The sequence below is a fragment of the Osmerus mordax genome, chromosome 9 (assembly GCF_038355195.1).
Source record: "Osmerus mordax isolate fOsmMor3 chromosome 9, fOsmMor3.pri, whole genome shotgun sequence".
NCBI lineage: Eukaryota > Metazoa > Chordata > Actinopteri > Osmeriformes > Osmeridae > Osmerus > Osmerus mordax.
In genome coordinates, this window is record NC_090058.1 from 9559104 (window position 1) to 9582153 (window position 23050).

General features: G+C 46.7%; 1 protein-coding gene across 1 annotated transcript; it reads right to left on the reverse strand.

Moving 5' to 3' along the window:
* Positions 1-15349: 15349 nt before the first annotated feature.
* Positions 15350-19864, reverse strand: bsdc1 (BSD domain containing 1). The gene is made up of 11 exons (XM_067243764.1): positions 19839-19864; positions 19157-19211; positions 18931-19047; positions 18670-18837; positions 18341-18395; positions 17925-18040; positions 17778-17846; positions 17240-17324; positions 16564-17073; positions 15923-16026; positions 15350-15761 (listed from the first exon to the last, which is right to left on the reverse strand). Exons 1-11 carry the CDS (start codon positions 19847-19849, stop codon positions 15732-15734), a joined length of 1320 nt encoding a protein of 439 aa, XP_067099865.1. The 5' UTR covers positions 19850-19864; the 3' UTR covers positions 15350-15731.
* Between the last annotated feature and the right edge of the window lie 3186 nt (positions 19865-23050).

Genomic DNA, 23050 nt, shown 5'->3' on the forward strand with positions numbered 1-23050 from the left:
CAGCGCCGCGCAATCATTCAGTCACCCAGTCTGGAGGGTGACAACCGAGCGCGCCGTAGCAGGTTGACAGGAGACACATTAAGACTCAAATCTCACATAACCCCCCGTTTCAACTCTCTCCGTCTCACACCTGGCTCTACGTGACGAGACGCTCCTCTCGACGTGTCCCAGAGTTCCACCCTCCGGCTCTCAGTCATCAGAATCAGACGAGACTCGCGCCCCGGCTGCTCTGGAACGTTGCGTTGCTAGGGGCAACCGGCGCGGAAACAGCTGGGCAGGGCGGCAGCACTCGGCGCGGTGACGTGCCCCCGTAGCGACCCGCTAATTACAGCTGAATAATAGATCTCTTCATTTATAATTACACCTGCTCGGTGGGGAGGGAGCCTGGATACCGCCAGCAGGACGGCTCTCTCCAGAACAACCTGAAAGCGTTCAGGGTCCAGCTAGCACAAACCACCCCATCACCCAGATCTTACTTAGGTAGTCCGACGCCATGGATTAGAAATGAATATAACGAGTGTTTAGCACATTCCACTAACAGCTGCTAATGAGTCAGTGCATAAATGTTGTCAAGTCTCTAGTGTTCACAGTCCAGTACTAGGCTGTTCTACTAGCAGAGGTCGACAGTTCCGTTTTTTCATTGCAAGCAGTGCACATAGCAGACACTGTGTGACATCTTCTTTCGGCTCCGGGGTCAGAGGTCAAACAGCCTTTCAAAGACGTGTGCACGGTGTCAGTGTTTCGCTTGCTGGGCTTAGACTATGGCCAGGTCACTTGTACAGCTGACAGCTTTTGACATGTAGAGAAATCAGTAGCATGTTTGGGGACAACAACTCGACCTGCATTACTATTCCATCTCTTGAGAATATTCTCAATGGAATGGAACACCACACGGCTCTCAGTCATGCCAGACTCATGACTCACTCTGAATTCACTCCATTCACAGTAGTAACTAAACAGTTCTTGTCCTAACTCTCTAGGGTCACATTCCAGTCTGCCGAGTTCTAATCCCAGCCCAGATAGAGTTCTGGAGCATCTCTGGCCCAGGATGGTTCCTTCCAAGGCAATGGGTGGCCAGCAGTACCATATGGCCTCCTTGGCTGAGCCAGCGAGTCAAGGAACACCAAATTAATTCTAGGCACTGAAGGATTAAATCTCAGAGCCTCTGTGGCATTAAAGCTCGTGGAAATGTGTCGTTTGCTTACGGTTTCCCAGGCCCAGACAGCTGTACGAGCACTGCAAGTGCACGCACACACACACCACCCATAAACACACATTGCCAATACGCAAAAACATACTCAGCAGTGTTACATCAGCCCACTGCATACAGTAGCATCAGGCATGTTTGTCGTATTTGGGCGTGGCCCGTTCACACAGCCAGGATGGAGGTGAACACTTGAACACCTGTATCCCTCAGTCCAAAGCAAATATACACATCGTTTCTTTGTAGTTAATCTTCGACAACAGACATGTGTAGCACATTGACTTATCCGCAATCAATAAGAACTATGTCACTATACTGGGCGACGGGGACCTGGCAGCCCAGTGCAGATCCCGTGGATGAGGGGGCCCGACGTCAAACGAGTCAGCATGGAGTCAGACCAGGGTCGCTTACCGTCGAGCGGGATCTACGGGGCGACTGCGTGCCAAACTCTCGTTAATCACCCCCCCCCCCCCCTTCAGAAGCAGCAGAACGACGTTCGCGCCGAAGACGGGAGATACTCCGTGTAGGATCTGGTTTGACTCTGTTTACATAGGAAACATACGCAGCACACATAGGAAACATCGAGGCAGAAGGACACCGAGGAGAAGGAGCTGTGGGGATGTGGAGCCGGGAGCAGACGAGCCGTGTGGCTTCCTGTTCTCTCATGACTGTCACTTCTCCTCGCTGGCCTTTGTGAGAGTGCCTTGTTGTTTAAAAATACCCCCCTGGCTCTTTACCGAGGTACCTTTGGTGAAGACTTTGCTTCAGCTCTGCGCTCAGTTCTGCGTGTGCTTTTGAATGCCATGGAGGGTCTGAACAAAGGATGAGTGATATGTGAATGAATCGCTTCAGAGATATAGTAAAGGAACCGTATCTCCATCTCAGCTCAATACAGATTGCAACATTTGAAAAATAAATCTCGTCTCCAGAAAGAAAAAAGACAGATCCTACTGTCAAATCACAGTTTGAATCCCTCTTCCCCCCAAAAACCCCACTCTGGATTACGTCATGCGATCACTGTACAAGCAGTGTTGACAAGCCCTTATGCAGATGTTTCTGGGCTTAGAAAACATACCTAACACAGCCCATGTGAGTCAATCCATCCCCTTAAACAATGATTTGCAGCTTGCGTCCCACATTAGAGACACACTAGAGAGGGAGAGTTTTGCAGAATGTACAGATGGTCTTTCTTATCCACTGGCAAAGGAAGAGGCCAGATATCGAATAACAACTGAAAGAGCCCCAGCCATCGGGTTGGCTGCCGCCGACCAGCCAATCAGGATAATCCAATCTATGGGTATGCCAACGAGTCATAACCGAGTGTTATTTGTTTTCATCATTCATGTAATTAACTCACCCTCATCTCGGGGGGGCATCTGTCGATGGGAGGAGACAGAAGGAGGGAGGAATGGAGAGAGAGACGAAAAGAGGGAGGAATGGAGAGAGAGACGAAAGGAGGGAGGAATGGAGAGAGAGACGAAAGGAGGGAGGAATGGAGAGAGAGACGGCCAGAAGAGAGGGAGGGGGTGGCTGGAGCTGGTGCTCTCATCTGCAGCGCTGGACCCCATTGGGCGTGACAGGCCAGCCAGATGTGCTGGTCTCCAGTGCTGCTATCAGATGTGATGAGGTGGGGGAGAACAGCTGGAGAGAGGCCAGTGTGTGGAGATCGGGGACTGTGGGGAGCCTAAGGGAAGGGATGGGTGGGTTGAGTCCATGCACAGATTGGCCCATTATTCGGAGTTAGCTCATATAGCCTCCCAAGTCCCCTTCTGCTCCCCACCTCCCCAAGGCCCCCTACTCCAGCTGTGTGTATGAGGCCCGGCCAGGGCGGGGTGGGGTGTGGGGAGGATGTCAGAGAGCACATTCCTATACGAGATAACCTGAGCTTTCCCTCAAGAAATCATTGTTTTGTTTCATATGAAACAAATCCGAAACCCCCCTTCAAGAAAAAGAGAGGGGAAAGATGGATTTGAGACGATCAGGGCTGTCTGTCGAGGGAAGATGTTCCGAGCACTAGGGCATCACTCCGCCACCTCACCTCACACATACCAGGAGTCTAACTGACCAAACACCAGGTCTCACAGACAGAAACCACCTTCCAGCTTCCAAACAAACCTGTTTTAGAGAGAAACGACCGCACAAAAAACACCCACCTGCCTCCATCCACCCTTGTCCAGCGATGAGATCGTTGAAACTGTGGGTGATGGATGCCACACTCGGGTCATGGCTGAGAGGAGACAGGATAAACGTACTCAGCGGAGGAACAACAAGGACATGCAGAGGCTGCATTTCAACAGGGTCGAGTCAACTAGAAACGTGCTTTGGGAACGGTGGCTGTGTAATGTTACAGCCCAGACAGGCTAGCAACAGCGTTTCACCCTTCAGGTAAATCAGTTAGGGATAAGATTAGTGTGACGTCTCCCCGCCCTGCCAGCAGATAAAAAAAGCCATTCTTTTCATTTGGAGACAGAGCAGAGATGTTGATAACTGTAGGATTCCTCTCTTCTTCATGTGAAGTATCCCACATCAAGGGGAGATGGGCTGAGAAGGAGATAACAGCAGAGAGCAGGACTCTGCAACAAGAAAGCACAACTCTGAGGACAGGGAGAGAGATAACTTTCTTTTGACATTTAGGGTATCCTGAAGACAGGAATGAATGAGTGCATACCAGTTATGGAGGGAGGGAGGGAGAGAGTGGAGTGTAATGCAGAACACATGCAGAGTTGAGAGATGCGGTCAGAGGGGAAATGTGTCTTTACGAGCAGGTCATTCCATCATTTTGTTGTGTGAGAAAATGCAGCTTTTTCCTCTCTATTCTTCATATGACTGTGGCCTCGTGGCTCTGACCCAAACATATTTTTGTAGGATGTAAACCCTTCCATGTGTTTCTGTGCGTACGCATCTGTGTGTATGGTGTGTGCGTGTTTGTGTGTGTGCATGGACAAGTGGACTCCACAGTATAGGCTGGGTACAGGAAACACAACTCTCATAAGAGTAAAGACTGCCAGCAAACCATCTGTGAAGTTTCCTCTCCAAATCTTTACTATGCACACAGTACACATGGGATAGATAGCGTGTGGGTCTGTGCGAGCGTGTGTGCATGAGTGAGTGTGTGCGCGAGACAGTGAGGGGCGCAGGGAAGGGCTGGAATGAAAAGTGTCTTGTCGACAAAGCAAAATATCTGAGGCTTGGCCAGAGACCATCTCAAAGCCAGGGAGAGGCAGCAGGGGCTAGTCGAAGGGGCTTTGTTGTGATGTTAGTGTTTAGAGTTCCTCCAGTGTCTCTGGGAGCGGTTTGGAGGAATGAGGCCCATGTTGGTTGTGGGGCCGTGGGATTGGCTGTCTGTTTTACACCAAGGAATGTGATATGTTAGGCAATGTGACAATGGGTTATGTGGCTTTGATACATGGTGTTGCAAAGCAAAGTAGGGCAGAGACAGTGGGTAGATAGGGCTGTCAATCCCATCTTTTAGATGGACTGAAGTCTGAGAAAGGCTGTTTATGTTGGGTTTGGCAAATCCAAGGCTCGGTTGTTGGGGAGGCCTTTATAAATGTGTGCACTATGTCTTTGTGTGAGGAATTTTTATGTGTGTGTAAGTGTGTGGTGTGTGAGTGCTTAACGGAGTCTGGGGGTTTGGTAGATTAGTATGTGTGTGAATTACACTGTGAGAGAGTGTGTGTGAGGGATTGATAGAAGTGTGATGGATTGGTAAGTGAGTGTTGGTGAGGGTGAGGTATGTCAGGGCTGTGGGGAGGATAGTTCACACACTGCTGGCCTCCATCAGTCCTAGTATGTCTCAATGGCTTCATCTCCCACCCTGAAAGGACTAGATTTTAGAGGACCTGAGGGAGAGGTGAAAGATCCCTCTACCTCCAGCGATATACAGTATGGTTCAAATGACTCATGTATGGGGTAGGTGGGACTGCATAGAGGTCCACACCCTGACACACGTGCACATACACAGGGACACACATGCACACACCACCTTCCCCCATTATCATTGAGCGGAGAGAAAACATAACTTATGACCACAGAGGCCATGTGGCTTGTGTAATGTGGTTTCACTTAGGACAAGCAACCCACCCATCCACCCCTCTCCCAAATGGATTCTCCCACTGGTCCTGAACCCCCACCAACTCCCACAGAATCCCTCCCAGTCCCCCCGCTAAACCTTTCCGCAGGGCGAAATCAGATCAGGCATGTCGAAGGATTGGAGAAGGTGTGGGGCTGGGCTGGGCGTAGAGAGAGGAGAGGAAGCGGGGGGTTGATCAAAAAAAATGCTAAAAGAAAGGTTGAATTTCACACCATCATTCATCAATTTTACAGTTCCAGTCTTTGGCCTTTGCACTCTTTAGTTGTGGTGGGGTGTGTCTTGTGTGAAGAGGGAGGGGGGCTGGAGGAGTGTGGACTTTCTTAGATAAACCGGCCTGATAAAATAGGAGCCCTTCGGCCTTGCAGTGGGCCACCATCATCAATCTGGTGATGTCACCTGCATGTGCGCGCGCGTGCGTGCGAGAGAGAGAGAGAGAGAGAGAGAGAGAGAGAGAGAGAGAGAGAGAGAGAGAGAGAGAGAGAGAGAGAGAGAGAGAGAGAGAGAGAGAGAGAGAGAGAGAGGAGAGAGAGAGAGAGAGAGAGAGAGAGAGAGAGAGAGAGAGAGAGAGAGAGAGAGAGAGAGAGAGAGAGAGAAAGGAATGTTGGTCTATGGGCCTGTAGACCGAGCTTGGAGGGATGGAAAGAGGGAGGAGGGAGGAGAAGGGATGTCAAATGCAATGATGGTTGTCAAGATTTTCACGAGGTGAGTGTGTGTGTATGTGTGTTCAGAAGCAGTGGGGCATAATGTGCGTATCAAAGGCAGGCCACACCGTGTTAAGGATGAAACCTAATACTCTAATAAAGGCAGAGAGTGCCGTGTAAAAAGTGGGAGAAAGGGAGGAGAAGAGAGACACAACTAGAGGAGTAGGGGGTGGAGGAGGGGGGAATAAGAAGACACCTGGGCCCACAGTGCCAAAGGTATCATTTGCTTTCAATTTCACTTGATGAAACCCATTTGGCTGGATTTGTTTCACACTCCAGACCACTCAACCCAACCCCCACAACCCCCAGCCCCCTTTCGTTGAGGGGATCCTCAGGATTAGTCTGCAGTCTGCAAACCAGGACAACAACCTCTTTCTAGCTCCTCCCACAGACACACAAGAAAGGCAGGCATCTGTTTCTGCCGACTAATGGGGGCGAAGCCTTCCCGGTCTGCAGATGACAGATTCGTATGTGTCCGACCAGTGGCAAAGCTGAATGAAGGACAGTGATTGGTCTTGGCAAATTGGAAGGGGATATTAAATCTAGGAAGCAAAACCTCTTTATAATGAGATTTTTCTTTGTGGCGTTTGTGTATTAAGTGTGTGCATTGGGGAGTGTTGTGTGTGTGTGTGGTGGGGGGGTGAGGTTGTTGGTGTGCTTTCAGTGTGTGTGTGCATATTAGTGTGTGTGTCCACACCTGCGGGCTCAGTCATCTTTGCTCCTAATTATCGATGGTACAAATCAACGGTAGGAGTTGCCATGGCAGCCAGAGACAGGCTCTGTAGCGGTTGAGCGAAGCAAGAGTGTGCCACAGCTATTTCATTAACCTTTAAAGGACTTGGTATTTATTTTAGTGGCAGTACTATGAATATAAATTTGTCGTTCAAGAAAAGGAAATGGCCAGGTAATAAAAAGTCTGAGAACAGTGTTCAGAATACCCCCCCCCCACACACACACACACACACACATGAACCTCTGTAGTATCTAGTAATATGTAGCTTTAAAATGCTTCAGGGCTTCTTGAAAAATCCTGTTGGGAAACATTACAGTAGAGGAGTAAAAAGCCAATGCTGCGCGATGCCTTTGGGGTGACGGGGGGGGGGGGGGGGGGGGGGGGGATGATGAAGGAGTTCTTTGTGTGCTTCTATTGGCTGGTTGAAAGGGGCATTCTCCAGATGCCTGTGCGTTAACCGAAGCCTCTGTTGCCACTGGTAATTCGATTGTGCCACATGATTACTTGGTGAGTAATCCACAAATGGGGCGAGGGGGGGAGGGGGGGGGGGGGCTAAGGAGAGGCTTGGCAGCCTTGAGTATAATCAGACCTGGGATCCTGGAGGTGAGGACGCAGTGGTGTAGTGGTGTCTGTGTAGGTGGGTATACTGTGAGTGTATGAATCCCACCATGGGGCGAGGTGGGGGTCGGAAAGAGCAACAGGAAGAGAAACGGCGTAAAAGAGAAGGAAAGTAAACAGTGCAGTGTGATGTGATTTATGCATGCAGAGGAAAAGACAGGGAGTGGAGAGAGAGAGAGAGAGAGAGAGAGAGAGAGAGAGAGAGAGAGAGAGAGAGAGAGAGAGAGAGAGAGAGAGAGAGAGAGAGAGAGAGAGAGAGAGAGAGAGAGAGAGAGTGAGAGAGAGACATGCATGAAGTCACTACAACCATCGTCATGGTCGAACATCAGTGGCCCGTACAGAAACGCAGACAAAGGACCTAAACATGCATGACAGAATGACAGCACTACAAAGCTCTGTGACACATCCAGAATGATGCAACAGCACCGGACAGCCAGTCTGAGGGATCAGACACACTAGCTCCAACAGGGCATGAGCTGCACTCACTGGATTAGTCAATGGAAAGAAGCGACACACACAGTTACTGTGGGAGTCACAATAGAGCCAATCAAATTGGAGCCATGTGTGTTGGAGAGCTCTGAGGGGGTTACAGTACTGGTGTATCTGGCCTCTTTCAGACAGCTGAGGAAAGTTCTTTCTGAGAAAGCCAAGACTTCTTCGCACCCGGCCCCCATGCGTATTCAGATACAGGAGAGGACTTTCATTCATTCACAGGAACAGAATCCTTCAGGGCATTGATGAACTGTATAACAGATACTAATTGCAGAACAGGAGTACTGTGTGTGGATGCGTATGTCACAGGCTGGGCAGTTAAAACAGCTTTCTTTTTCCTATTTACCTGGACTTCTCAGGACTGTATTATGATTCAACATGCAGGGTTACAGGTCCCCATGAGGTGCACTAGCGGCATACTAACAATGCATGTAATTACTGGGTGTAGGTTTGGATAAATGAGTCTTCTAAATGGCATACATCAAACTCATTAGAATCTCAAGGCGTGATTGGCAAGTCTGAAGGTGGTATTGGCACCTACGCGACAATCTCACTGATGAGCCGCTAACTTGAAGCTAATGGCGCCAGCATTCACTAAACAGGAATCACTATGCAAAAAAACAACGCACAACATTGTGGTAATCGGTCCTAGCCCGCTCAGTACAGACTCAGGGGTGGGAGGCGCTAATTGGTACCATTACAGAAACACGCGTGTAGCCAAACTGGTCGTGGGGAGGGAAGAAAAGGTAGTTTCCATGGTAACCATTCTCCTCCGAAGTGCCCGTCCCTTGTGGCTTTTTTGCGTTGTTTCTCTCTCTTGTTCTGTACCCAGAGTAAATCAGACACCAACAGGCTGGCTTAGTAGGAGCCTGAGGATCAGGAATGAGAGTATTAAAGTTTAAAGAGGGAAGGGTAGGCCAGGAGCTGGGCGGATTGATGATAGGCTACAACACACACATACACACACGAAAATAAACTCTGGATGAAATAAGAAAGTGACAAACATGATAATCAGCCAGTTTCTATTCAAGGCATGCTTTAGCCGAGGCAGTGCAGAATCACAATGGCAGCAGGATGGAGGGTCAGAACGACAAACACAGCAGTTGCACAGACAACGCAAATACATAGATGGATCCACATACAGTATACACACACCAGCAGTCATTACTGCCCTATATTTCATATTTAATCTGGTCAGCTGGTATATTTCTTGGCCCACTCATATGTAATCTAGTCGAGGGGCAGATGGCATTCTCCCTGTCTCAATCGGATCCCCTTGATTGAGACAGTAGAGTGCTGGAGTTCAGGGACAGCCATGTCTGGGATCAGCAAGCTGACTCCTCATCAGCTTGGAAGAGGCCTGACTTTTAACCTTGAAGTGTTCCAACACAACAGATCTGAGGCCATGGCTCTGATTTAGCTCCTGGCTTTGGGGGCAGTAAGCTCCGTCCTAAATGAGGATCTTCCAACACCTCGGGAGAATCCAGGGGACAGAAAGAGGATCTCTGTTTGTGTTTCTTCATTGGAGTGATTAATAGATTAGCAGGTTAGCTTGGAGGAAGATGTTTCCCTCCATAGACGAGAAATCAAACGAATGCCAAGCCCATTTCTCCCCAGCTGTCTAGACACATGGCCTCACTGAACTATACCCAAACACCAGGCTCTGTCTGTCAGCGTGCATGCACGCACACACACACACACGCACACACACGGAAACACACACACCAACACAAGCGCACATACACTCCTGCCTCAAGAGATAAGGAAGGTGTTGTTGCCACTCCAGCTCGCCAGCTGTCCATGTAGTCTGGGTGGCCGCTCCCCATCCTCGCTGCCAGTAGCAGTCCTGCGGGATTCGAGAGAGAGCAGACTGGCACAGATGTTAGCCTAGCTCCATTAGCATCTGACTCAGCATGGCGATACTTGCTAAGGTAAGAGCATGAACGCCCAGACGCACATCTGAACCGGCCTTGATTGAAAGCGACAGACGGCAGACTCATAATGAGGCCCGTTGTCTTTGTGCTGGGTGGTCTCTCCATTCTTCTTTTTCAAGGAGGCTATATGGAAGAGCCTCACGCAGAACAGTTCCAGAAGACAACTATCAGATGCGGAAACCATCTCCCAACGGCGTACTAGCCTGTTTCCCATCAAACAGAACAGCTATTTGTGTTGCAAATGTATGTAATAGGCTGTGTCAAGATGTATTTGGGGAGTAATGGGTGTGATGGTAAGGTTTTGACAGTTTAATCCGCCTGGTTGGGGCCGGTGAAACGAGGCTGGATGGGGCCCCTGCTCGTTGCTTCAGTATCGCTGTTACACACTCATCCTCAATTACCCACCGGCTGATGAGACGAGGAACTGTGTGGTCCGTTGACAAGCCCACAGAGACTGTCTGTGTGTGTGTGTGTTAATGTCTGTCTGTGTGTGCGTGTTAATGTCTGTCTGTGTGTTTGTGTGTGTTAATGTCTGTCCGCGTGTGTGCTTTAATGTCTGTCTGTGTGTGTGTGTGTGTGTGTGTGTGTGTGTGTGTGTGTGTGTGTTAATGTCTGTCTGTGTGTGTGTGTGTTAATGTCTGTCTGTGTGTGTGTGTGTGTTAATGTTTGTCTGTGTGTGTGTGTGTGTGTGTGTGTGTGTGTCAGAGCAAAGGAACGAGATGAATGGTTCATAGAAGTGTCTGCGGGACGACAAAGTGCTCGATAAATGGGAGACTAATGAATAGGGGAACTTGATGTTCAGACTGACCGATAGAAGAACTGGAACATGACCGAGTTCACAGGCCGGGTTTGAGAAGAAAGGCTGTTACAACCCACAGACACACACAACACACAAACACAACCGAAAACTGTAGAGATGGTCAAGCGGTCATTGGATCGATTAACATTATGAAGTAGCATTGGGAAGTTCTGTGCTTGCTCAAAAGAACACAAGGATAACCATATCCTAGCATGGGCCTCACAGAAAACCATGTACTTTCCACACACAGCTTCTCTGTATAGGCTCTGTATAGAGCTGAACCCACTTCCACCATATGATGGAACATAAAGAATAGTGAGGGGTTTTTCGAGTAAACATTTGTTTTGGCAGGTCTGCTTGTGTTGGAGGATGGGGCGGGGAGAGGGGGGGGGTGTATCTCTGCTGGCCCCTTGACATGGCCCGGCTTTGTCCGCACCATCAATCCGAGTGGGGCGGGAGTTATCATAGCTCTCCCACCCCATTCCTCCTCCACCCCTCTCTCCCTCTCCCTCTCCCTTCGCCGGCTCAAGCCCACATTCCTCTCCGACACCGCTGAGCACAAACAAACGGGCCGTTCCCACCGCTCTCCCCAGCGTTTGGGAACGGAGATGTTTGTCATGGAAAAAGGTCTGAGGCATCTCGAGGGCCCTTCAGGAGGTTTACACAAGAGCAGCGCTCAGCCGGACCCTCGTCCTGGTGACCATACGAGCAACACAGCGTCACAGCTCCTGTGTGGTTCACCGGAGGTAATGACTTGTTCACACGCCAGAGCATCTGCTTGTTTTGTCGGACATGCCTATTCGACACCGGGTGGACGGCACACATGTTTACCGCAAATGGCTAGATGATACACAGAAAGCACATGAGGGAGGGGCTTCAACTCGCACTGATGAACATGCAGACACACACGCGCACATATCTGTGAGAATCTGGAGACGTAGTGGATATACAGGCCCTGCTTACACATTCCATAGGACCCTGCCTCCTCCCCCTACGAGAGGCTTTTGTGCCTGTTGAAAGGCAGTGGGGTTACAGGGTTTCTCCCTTTAGGGTGCAGAGAATAATACTCTCTCTCTCTCTCAAGACAATGTCCTCACCCTGACTCTCTCTCTCACACTGTGTGTGTGTTTGTGTGTGTGTGTATGTCTTGGTGTGAGTATAGGGGTTCACAGAGAGAGATGAGGAGAGTGTGCATGTGTACGTGTCAGAGAGAGAGAGAGTAGAGAGAGGAATAGGGAGGGAGAGAGACAGAGAGAGAGAGAGAGAGAGAGAGAGAGAGAGAGAGAGAGAGAGAGAGAGAGAGAGAGAGAGAGAGAGAGAGAGAGAGAAAGAAAGAAAGAAAGAAAGAAAGAAAGAAAGAAAGAAAGAGAAAGAAAGAGAAAGAAAGAGAAAGAAAGAGAAAGAAAGAAAGAAAGAAAGAAAGAGAAAGAAGGAAACCGAGTGACAGAGAGACAAGAGGGCTTTAAGTTCAGGGGAGATTATGAGGGGAGACACCACACTGGCCCATTGTGGTGGCAGTATAGAGGTTTACAGCCGTGTTAATTTGTATTCCTGCACCATCCCTGTTACTTCAAACAATCAACACATGTCCTTGTTAAAACTAGTACAGCACCGAAGCCCTGAGTGTGTGCTAATGTAATACACACACACCGTTAAACCAAGGGAGCAATTATTCCCAACAGGAAATTCCTACATAGCACTTCTGCTGACTAAGGGCTCCAAGTGGGAATAGAATGAAGCCTATACACAGTCTACAATAGTAGGAGCCCAGTTGAGGCAGCATGTGAGGAAACTCAGAATTCAGATGGCATTCAAGCAACAGTAACTATACAGAACAAGGTTGTCAACTGATGTTTTAGCAATCAGTAGGAAGGTTGTTGGCCAAATACATTTTAAAAGACACAAGTAATGTATGTATCATTGTAAATCCAAGAAAATTGTGTATCAGATTTGAACTCAATGCTATAGTCTACAGTCTCTGCTTTACAGGGAGAATTCAAGACAGAAAAAAAACAATTTCGCCCAGCATTTTCCCTCTACGGTGAGAGGTAGTCTTTGTCGCTTAGACAACATAACTGAGATAAGAGAGAGGCTTGTATTATAGAAAGAAAGAGAGTCAGTTGGGGGTAGGGGCAATCAATGACTACATCAACCATTCTCTCTTCCACCATGACCACACCTACCGCTCTAAAGGACCTCCTATTGTCTTTGTGGAGATGGGTAAGATACAAGTAATGCAAATTTGAATGAAGACCAAATGTTTCGTCGTGGATGGTTGTGTGTCTGTAAGAGAGTGGGGTGGGGTGGGGGGTGAGAGAGAAAGGAAGAACGACAGAAAAATGTATATATGGGTTTATGTCAGCCATTGTTTTTACATCCTTTTAAAGATGCATTATTGAAACAAGCTGCAGGTGTGCCACTTTTTTTATGTGACCTACATCAACCATCCAATGGTACCACTTGACAACAGTAGTACCACCATATGAACTGTGTATATGAACAATTCGATTTTTATGAGAAGAAAAAAGCACTAAACATTCCACACTAAAATCATCCTTGCTGACAACCACCAACCAGCTCCCAACAAACCAAGGTAAAATTGACGTTATCCAAACCCAAACTAGGACAATGTGTGAATGTTTGTTACGACCATGTAAACTGCTATCATTGACGGTCTGTGAAGGCATAAATAAGAATTGCTAGCAAAAATTGATGCTTCTTTGTCAAAATAGTAAGGAGTGGCAAGCAACGCATTAAGGGTGAGTGGAGAAACATTGCCATCTGGTGGTGTAGCGTTAAACTAGACAAAACGTTCATTTAGCTCCCAAATCCAACGGAATTGTCGAACCTTTGAAATTATAATACATCGTGAGTTGGACGAGAATGGTAAAGTTTTACTTGTGCATTTAAATTATAATAGCTCTCACTTGTATCTGAGAAACGGTTCTTGACACCTCTGTCATCTGTGTTCCGCGTGCCTTCGGTCAACATGGGCGCGGGCCAGGCCTCCATGGGCGAGACGTCCAGTCCGGACACCTGTGTAGCTGTCTGCCTTCGACAAAATTTTAAAAACAACAATATTATTTGGTCTCCTCTATTTTTATATTATGCAAATTGCTTGGCTGGTGTCCTGGCATAGCTTACCTAGACGGGGTACGTCGGTTGCAGTTGCCGCTTGTAGGCGTGGTGAATTAATCTAGCAAGCCATCAAAAATGTCACTTTGTTTTAGTCTTCTGACAGGGTTTTTCACATGCATTTGGGTCTTGAAAGCTGTCAATTAAGGGAGACAAGAACAGGTGGGGGTCCAAAACACAAAAGTTGGCTGCTATGATAGGCTAATTAGTATGCCGTCCTAATAAACCTTTCCTTTCCACCAGGTTACACATATTCCCGTTTACCAATTTTCAGCCTTTCTGGGAAGGAAGGAAACTAGTAGCTTCGGAAAAGTTTTTCGAATGTTTTACTGGAGATGGCGCACAGTAGGCTATCATAATTGGTATGGTTATTAATCCACATCATTATGCAGTCAATTGTCCCCACCCCAATGGGCTCGGGGAGGGGGACTGGATCGGTCTCCGTGGGTTCGTTGGTTAGCCACACAGTAATGTTGACTTTGTGCCGCTGGGGGGCGGTCTGGTCACTGACTGACCCAATAAGGGGGAACACTGATAATCAACTTCATCATTTTATCATAAACATGTTTATTTGCTTCATTACTATTTGCTTGTGAATGTTTTCTATGGAAACTCAGACAGCAATTTAATTATAATATTTAATGATGCTTATTGAAAAATGTAAGAAATGTAAGCCGTAGGCCTACTTGCTTTAAAAAATAACAAATTTAGTGAAAATATGAAAAGAAAATAGCAAGTGTATGACGCTGTAACATGTTGCCTTATGCCACTGCACAGGCATGGAATCCAAAGCACATTAGATGTAGTGGAATATTTTTCTATTTCAGAGGACATAATTACATATTGTGGATATGGCATATTGAGTTACTGTTAACCTTAACTTACCCTAACTATGAGGATCACTACAGACAAAAGTTATCATAGTCTGGTAGTACTTTATGACTGCACTTGAAATATTCACAGGAAAGCAGTATGAGTTTTGAAGTTTTGAATGCTACTCTTACAGCATAAACATTTGAGACCAATACTCAGCAGCTTAACACATACAGTTTTGCAGCCTTTTTATTGTGTATTGATTGGCTTGTTCTGACAATAGATGAGCTCCCTCCCCCCACGAACAATGGAGAAACACAAAATGACGAGAATAGATGTGAATATTTTAAGCCAGAACATAGACAGGAAACGTGTTTACATCAACCACTTTGCTAGAAAAGACAGCAAAGAGAAAAAGATTGAACAAGAAAAAGACGTAAATTCAAACATACAAGGTGGATTAGTTGTGTTTAGAATCATATCGGTTCAACAAAACATAGCATTTACACACTGCCGTGTGTCTCACAAGGCCATTTATCTAGAGTTCTGAGAGAATCCCCAAAAGAATGCATTCTATGAAGCCCAAAATATTTTCCATTAACAATATTCACTTGCAAATGATAAGAGGGGTTATCAATCAATTCCGTGGGACAAACAATACACATACAAGAGCTGAATCAATATACACCACCATTCAAACATCACTTGTGAAGTATCTCATCTTTAGAAGGTGATAAGCAGCGTTATAATTTATGGCTATTCGGCAGCCTGAAGGTAAAAGGTATTCTCCCAACTCAACTTTGTAGTACTCGCAACAATTTACATGTACTTTAATGGCATAAAAGAAAAAAAGGAATACAGCATATTCCCCTGATGTGGTGAAACCATTCACATTCTGTCTAGTCAATGGAACCAATACCGACCACCCTAAACTAGTATCATTTCTCCCTAGGCATATGTTGCTCAGGTTAGAACCAGAGGACAACACTTACTTCCCTACAGCAACCTTTATGTGTCAGCTGACAGTAGGGTCTACATCTTTATTGCCTTGGTTGTCTGTTGCTGTTAGCCAGGCAGAAATGTGGCCCAAACCCAGCGGACATTCTCCTATGGACAAACGGGACATTGTGATAGCGTTGACAAAGAGTTAAAACACAGTAAGCATGGTTTGTCTGCCGAGAACTTGTTTTAATGACACTGTCGCACTCCTCAGTCCCAGTTCTCCCAGTCCTCATCCAACTGGAAAAAATATAAACAGCTATTTTAGTACAAAACATCAAACATAACAAACCGATGTAAAACTTGTGTGTGTGACTATGTGCACTCAAGAGCACAACATTTTTAAGTTCTAAGAAAAATGAAAGCGAACGACATTTCAATGTACTGTTCATGTAACCCACATCTCCAGAAGCCTCCACTTTAGACAGTGCCATTTGGACCTCTTCTTCTGTCATGTCCAGGTCAAAGTCTTTCTCCCAGTCCTCACTGACATCTGTACTGGACCCTGCATGGATTGGAAGTACAAGTGTTGGGCAATGTCTCCCGATCTGGCATATGACAATGTTTCTAAGGTGAAGCATCGCTATGGACGATAACATGGGGAAGAAGGGGAGAGGGTACTTTACGTTTGGCTGAACAAAAGAGGACAGCCAAGACACTTCTGAAGTGCTGAGCAGGATGTGTTGTCACTTAATTGGCAAAAATGGACAGACGACAAATCTTCATGACCATTAGCATGAACGCCATCCCGCGGAACATGCTACATTGCCATTGCAACTAGCTTGAGCAAAACAGCTAGCTTGAGCAAAACAGCTAGCTGTGCCTAAATTAAAACAAGCTTGTGTGTGTGTGTGTGTGTGTGTGTGTGTGTGTGTGTGTGTGTGTGTGTGTGTGTGTGTGTGTGTGTGTGTGGGTGGGCGGTTAAATCATGATGCTGGCTCAACATCAAGATGTCTGTCAGCCATCAGTGACCAAACTCAATCACACACTGATTCCCTTGACCATTTATTCATTAGGACCAAGGTGTAAAAAGGTTTCCTACCTTTCTTTCCATTGTTTGAGGGTGTAGACTTGCCACTGTCGGAGTTAAGCTCAAATACCCTCAGATCCTGCGGCCCTTCCTCTCTGGCTGGTTCTGGCCTGGTGGTGGGGGCAAGGACCTTGGAAGTCAGGCTCTCTGCCGTGGCATCGCGCTGGGCTGCTGCTTGTGTCTGAGATCCAGGCTGTAAGCCATTCCTCCCAGGCTTCTGGTCCTCCACCTGCCCCTGCTGCTCTCTGTCCTCCAGGCTAGCCTCGTTCAGTTTCTGGGCAACCCCCCCTGCTGCGGGTTGTGGAGCTGTAGGAGCAGGGATCACCTCCACCTGCGTGGGCTGGCTGATGCTGTCGCTGCTGACTGAGAGGGTGGCATCATGCTCCGTGTTCGGAGACAAGACAGGGCTTAGCGGGGTCATTCCCATGGGGACGGTCGGGAGTGTGGGGTGCTGGATTCCAGATTCGTCCAATGGGGGAGTGAAGTCGAGGCGGGATGAGGACGTGACACCCAGAAAGTCATCTGTTGTTATATTGAGCAAACGAGAGGGACCAGTGAGTGTTGAATAGACCTGGGATCTCATGATAGATCTAACGTCTGGCAGTTAAAACAGCAAATTTGACATTTCTGTACAGATGAATTTTCTTTCAACTGAAAGGGATAGTCATCTCCCTCGCACCAATCATACCTTCATCCTCCTCCTCCCAGCCCAGAGCCTCGGTATGAGTGCTCTGCTCTGCTCTCTGCTTCAAGGACACTCTTCTTGCCTCCTCCTATTGGTAAAAAAAAAAAAAAAAAAAACACAAAGATTTTCCTTTCATTCCTTCTATTCCAACTAGTGTTGACCAGCAGGTGGAGAAAAATACCCTGTGATCTAATTATAAAAAGGCAGGAGTTTCTGTATGTCTGTTTGCGGCTCGATTATCTTGAGAACCGGGCCCTGTATGAAGCTCGGCAGGTGTATTGCTCGGGTCAAATGAACATGCCATGTCAAGTGGGAAGTTGTTTGGATGGGGGGTTGGCGAGAAATAAATCTAAACTTGTTCGCCACCATGTCAAACTGCACTCAGCGATGCATCCATGGATCACTCCAGTATGATATGCTTCCGTGCGCTACAAGACCCACTCCATTTGCCAGATTACAAAAGTACTTCATGTAAATGGACTCTGCACTTGGAATAGTAATGCAACTCCTGTGAAAGTGCAAGAAAAGAATAGTATATTACCTGGTCCAATTGAAAAACCTTGTAGAAATAGCGCTGCCAAAATTCTGAATGGGCTACAGCTGCTGGCACCTAGAAGAATGCATAGAAAAATTCATTATTTGGTTCATTCCTATGTTAAGATGTCCTGATAAGGAAGACAAACTGTACCATTTTGGTGTACAGGGCCCGTATAGAGGGGCTGCTGACCAGCAGGTCTGACACTTCCCCTTTCCTCTCCTCCATGCTGAAGGTGGACAACCAGGCATCAAACTGTTCTAGGGGACCTGGGACAAGCATGACACACACAGTACTTGGTCAAAATACACTGCAACACTGAGGTGCTCCAGACTGCCGCCATTTTGTGAAAATGTGCAAGTATATATGTCACGTGGTTGAATCTGTGTGAGCGCCTGATTATGGCGTCAGATTGATGTCACTTGTAAGTGTTTAGAGTGTAGAAAGTTTTGGGAGGCCTGGAAAGAGAACAATAATGTGAGGGCCAGTGCTTCCCTTGGGTTCTGTGCACTGGCTCTGAAACTGGCTCGGAAACATCTCAAATGTGAAGATTTGTACTGTTTGTTTACCATCAGGTTCGTTGCAGTATGTTGCGGGGTCTGCCTGGAGACTGTAGAGACGAGCCTGTGAAAACAAAGACGCATCATGTCATGGAGCCTCCAGCTCAACACCGGCTTTGATCCCATGCCCAAGTACGCTTACACATCAATTATCTTTATTGTTTCTCATAGAACAACTACCCCATCCTTACTTATAGGATCAGAATACTCCTGATTGTCGGGCAGAGTAGTGAGAAGCCCGGAGAGGTGAGCACACAAGTAATTCTTATGACTCCAATAAGAGTAATCCTTTACAAGATAAGACACATGCACGGATGGCTCGGCCCTCCTGTGCTCACCTTGGTGCTGTCATAGATTTCTGTGGTGCCCGCTGGAGTCGCCACTAGTGTGATGACATCACAGTCTATGGTTTTGTCCGGGGGAGGAGCTAGGGTGTCTGTTATGACTCCTAGGAAACTGGACAAGCTTTTCTTTACCTTCTCTGTGGTATCAGACGTACCTTCCACCTTAAAAAACAGACCAATAACATGTAACATTGTTATTGTAAGAGGTAATGTGACTAGTTAAGATCAGTCAGCTATATGGAATGAAGAACTTACTGCCAATTTGCTCCTTACAGCACTGGCTGTGGCCACAATGGAGCATGCTGTGTCATGTTGCACCACATTGGAGAACTCTGTCAGGTCACGTTTTATAAAGTCATAGGCCTCTGCCGACTGCAAAATAGTTTTTTTTAAATGCAATAATTAATTAAAAGCACAGTGGTTATAGTAAATATGCAAAGTACTGATCATCTTAAAATATGAATTAAATGAAGATGTCTACCTTGTCTTTGACGGCCTGGAAGCTTTGCTGAAGCCAGCCTCCCCACCAGCCTTCCCTGGTGAAAAGATAAACTGTGGTTAACATGAGAAATAAAACGACAACAGCAACTCGCAATGGCAAGAGGTCCAACTATTCAGTCACAAACACTCAAACCAGTAGTAAACAGGTGATATCAACTCAAGTTAGCAACGACCTTATTTGAACGGGAACTGACTTCGAAAATAATGCAATGAACGCAAGAGATGCGAACAGGTTTGGTTACTTAGTAAATATTTCAACATCGTAAATATAACAACATCGTTAGCTCAGTTAGAGCTAGCTACCGATCGGTTATCTGTTCTCTTCAATTTATAGTCTCCAAAAGACACATTTCGCAAATTACTTTGATAGTTTCTTTGGAGGGAATGCATCAATAGCTACTTAGCTAACAATTCACCGAACCTTAAGATAGCTAAATAGCTAAGTAGCCAGCTAACCAGCTACTGCAGTGTTTTGGTAAACAAACCCCCGACGGACTCTGAGTCTGAGCAAAGAATTGCATAGTTTCTACAGCGGTGGATCAAGCGAGAACAAAATAAACACGAAGCAGTACTTTAACTACATATATTGAATGTTGTCAGTTTTATATTTGATGAGATAGTAAATTAACTAAACAAAAAGTATTTTGCGACTTCACTCTCACCCTTCAGCCATCTTCAGACGATGACATCATCAATATTGACTGAACTCTAACCCCGACTCAATGAGCTTGAAAATATTATATTCAGAGTATTTATCAACATGAGGATTTATATACAAGGATTTAGGTTGTAAAGTAATTAAAAGTAAACAATAAAATGTAATTTTAAACGTAAAAAAAACCAAAACGTAACTGCGATCGTTAGTTTCTTGGCTACGGTGGCTGCAAAGGGTCGAACTGTACGAGAGGTCCTAAGTATTAGTATTCAAATCAAATCCACCCCTTTGAGACAAGTAATCAGTGCTTAATTCCCAGCGGACACCCCCTTGACACACTACTTGTGTGTGTGAGAGAGAGAGAGAGAGAGAGAGAGAGAGAGAGAGAGAGAGAGAGAGAGAGAGAGAGAGAGAGAGGGAGAGTAAGAGAGAGAGACAAAGACAGGGAGTTCACAAGCATATGTGCATGCTTGTCCTGTGTGAATGCATATGCGTCTGTTTATGTGTGCATGCATCATCACAGGGTGCATGTGTGCTGACCCAATCCCAGCTGTGTTTCCCCCCTCATCAGTATGCAGAGTGTAAGAGAGACAGACTTTACTGAGCATTGAGTAAAAAGGTCAGACTGTGAGCTTCTGGAAGAGAGTTCTCCCTTAATTGAAGTCCCCCAATATCCAGACGCTGCACAATGTGTGCGTATGTTCTGCAATATGTGTCCCCTGCCCAGTCCCTCAATTCCACTAATTGGGTCCTTCAGTTCTCTAATTAACTCCATAGATCCTGGCTCTGCTGAGCAAAGTGTGACACCCCTCTATTTTCCCTCAGTTTCCCCTCCGGTTATCTTATCCATCTGTTACAATGGCTATGGGCTGCTATTCACATGCTTGTCTGACCTAGGCTATGGGCATATTAATAACTTTTATGACAGTGTTCTTGATGAGTTTAGGATCTTTCCACACATTTTCATATTTCAAACTGTTACAGTGACTGCACGTTTGATTTGTTACATTTATTTTGCTTTTGTTGTTGTACTGTGTTTGGTTGAAGTATGTGCTTCCTAAAGTATACTTCAGTGACTTTTATTGTGTCCTGTGTCCTGTTTATGCTGTTCCAAATGAACACAATTACATGTTGTATATCTCATTGTAGACGTCAGACCCGGTCTCACCTACTCAATGTCCAACATTACATATACAGGCCCCAAGTGTTTGGCACATTGTGAACAGCACATGACCTCTTACCTTAGAAGCAGGTTAAACATATGCTAAAAGCATCAGTGGCAGCAGTGACTGAACAGAATGACTGTGAGAGGCACAGTCCATATTGTATGATTTAAGATACATATCCATTATACACCATCCACCCAGACACACACACTCCCCGTCCTGCTGATGCTACGCTGTGGGTTAACACCATCTGGTCCTGATCAGGAAACACCAGCTTTGCACAAGTCAATGTCCCTAATTATCCACCTAGAGGAGGGAGCGAAGCAAAAGAAGGCTGATCCCACTAATCCCCACAATGTGTTCAGCTTCCCATTCCCACCTGTGCCCAAATAAAAGGGGGGCCATGTGGGAGTACCCTGGGTCCCAGTGTCAGAGGAGCAGGGACCAGGTGACGCCGGAGCGCCTGTCCCCAGCACAGAAGCCCCCTCCCTGGGCAGGGCTGGCAGCTGCCTCCCCCCACTGGGACGTCCCACAGCTGACAGTCCCCCAGTACTGACAGGGGCTCTTTACAGTGTCAATAGCCCCATAAATTAGAGCTAACCGCCTTTGTGGCGAGCGAGGTGTCAGGCCTTTTGGCCCGACGGGGCTTGTTACCATGATGAAATGTAGATTGAATGGAGGGGGTCTGTGTCCCAGGCACGAGAGCTTGGCCTCCCCCGGTCTTTGTGTCCCATGCACGTCTATTGTCTGGGCCTATTCAGAACTCTTAAGGGGGAGGAGGGGGAGGGGGCAAGAGGTAGGGGACGGCAAGGAGTTACATCTCTTCATTTCTTCCCCTGATCTCCTCCTCATCCGTCAGCCGTGGGAGGATAAGCATGTATTTTTCACGGTTGATTTGTTGCTAAGTGAGGGTGAGCCATTGTTGGGGGTTTGAGTAAATACATGTCCACCGCACCCAGCCCACATCGTAGGCTATTGTTTTTCAGTGTTAGCTTAAGTTGGTTAATAATTGTTTTCATTTGTGATCAAAGAAAGGGCCCTAATCTATAGTGTATAGTATTTTTATATAAATTCATGGCTTCTATTTGAGGAAATGTTCTTGATAACTGTGATTCCTAAATCCATTGAATGTTCACACTTTTCCTTAACCGACGCTGATCTCACCTCTCTTTTGCTGTTCAGATTCCCCCTCAGATGTGACACAGGAGTCAGTGCACCCATGTCCTTACGGTACGGTGACAAATCCTCAGACTTGGAGATGAGAGGGACAGGGCCGTGTCCCCTGCCTGTGCCAGACAAAAGTGACGCGCCGTCCTGGCGCCTGCATCCTCCTTTCATCTCCCACACCCTGTTGAGGTGAAGATGGATGGTGCCCCATGTCCTGAGCGCCACATTCAGCCTCTGCACCGCAGCATTGTCTGGCCCTTCTGGCCCTCTTTAAGTCAGGGGTTGGCCTCCCCAGAGCTGGTTAGCAACAACACCCTCTCCTCCTTGCTCCTACCAGCCCCCTCCCTTCCTTCCTTCCCCCCACTCCCTGCTCACCCTGGACCCACTGTGGAGAGGCTGGGTTGTACAAGTTGACATACTGTAAATGTTTTTGGACTTTTAAATGTTTAGAAGGTACCCAACATGCTGATAGCTCAAATATGCTTCTGTGTATAAAACAATGAAAGGGATTCTTGGTCATTTTATTTAAAAAGTTTAATTTAGGAAAATAAAACATAGGCACCAATAGCTTTGTCGTTTTTGGCATTCTGTTCAGCATCTTGAATTTCAAGTAGCAGCCACTTCTGCTATTACAACATAAATGTAAAGAGTGGTTATACAGAACACAAAAGGGAACCAAATGAACAGAATGCCACAGTGTGTAGAGCGTTGAATCTTTGCCGCAGTATTGACAAATGCACATATCATTCATAAAAATAGCAGCAACATACTTAACTGAATATATATACAATACATTTACAAATCCTTGTGCTAGGAAGTTCATGAGTTTGTTTCATAGTTAAACAACAGGCCCAGTCCTTGATGGGGCCTAGTTCAGTCCAGTGTC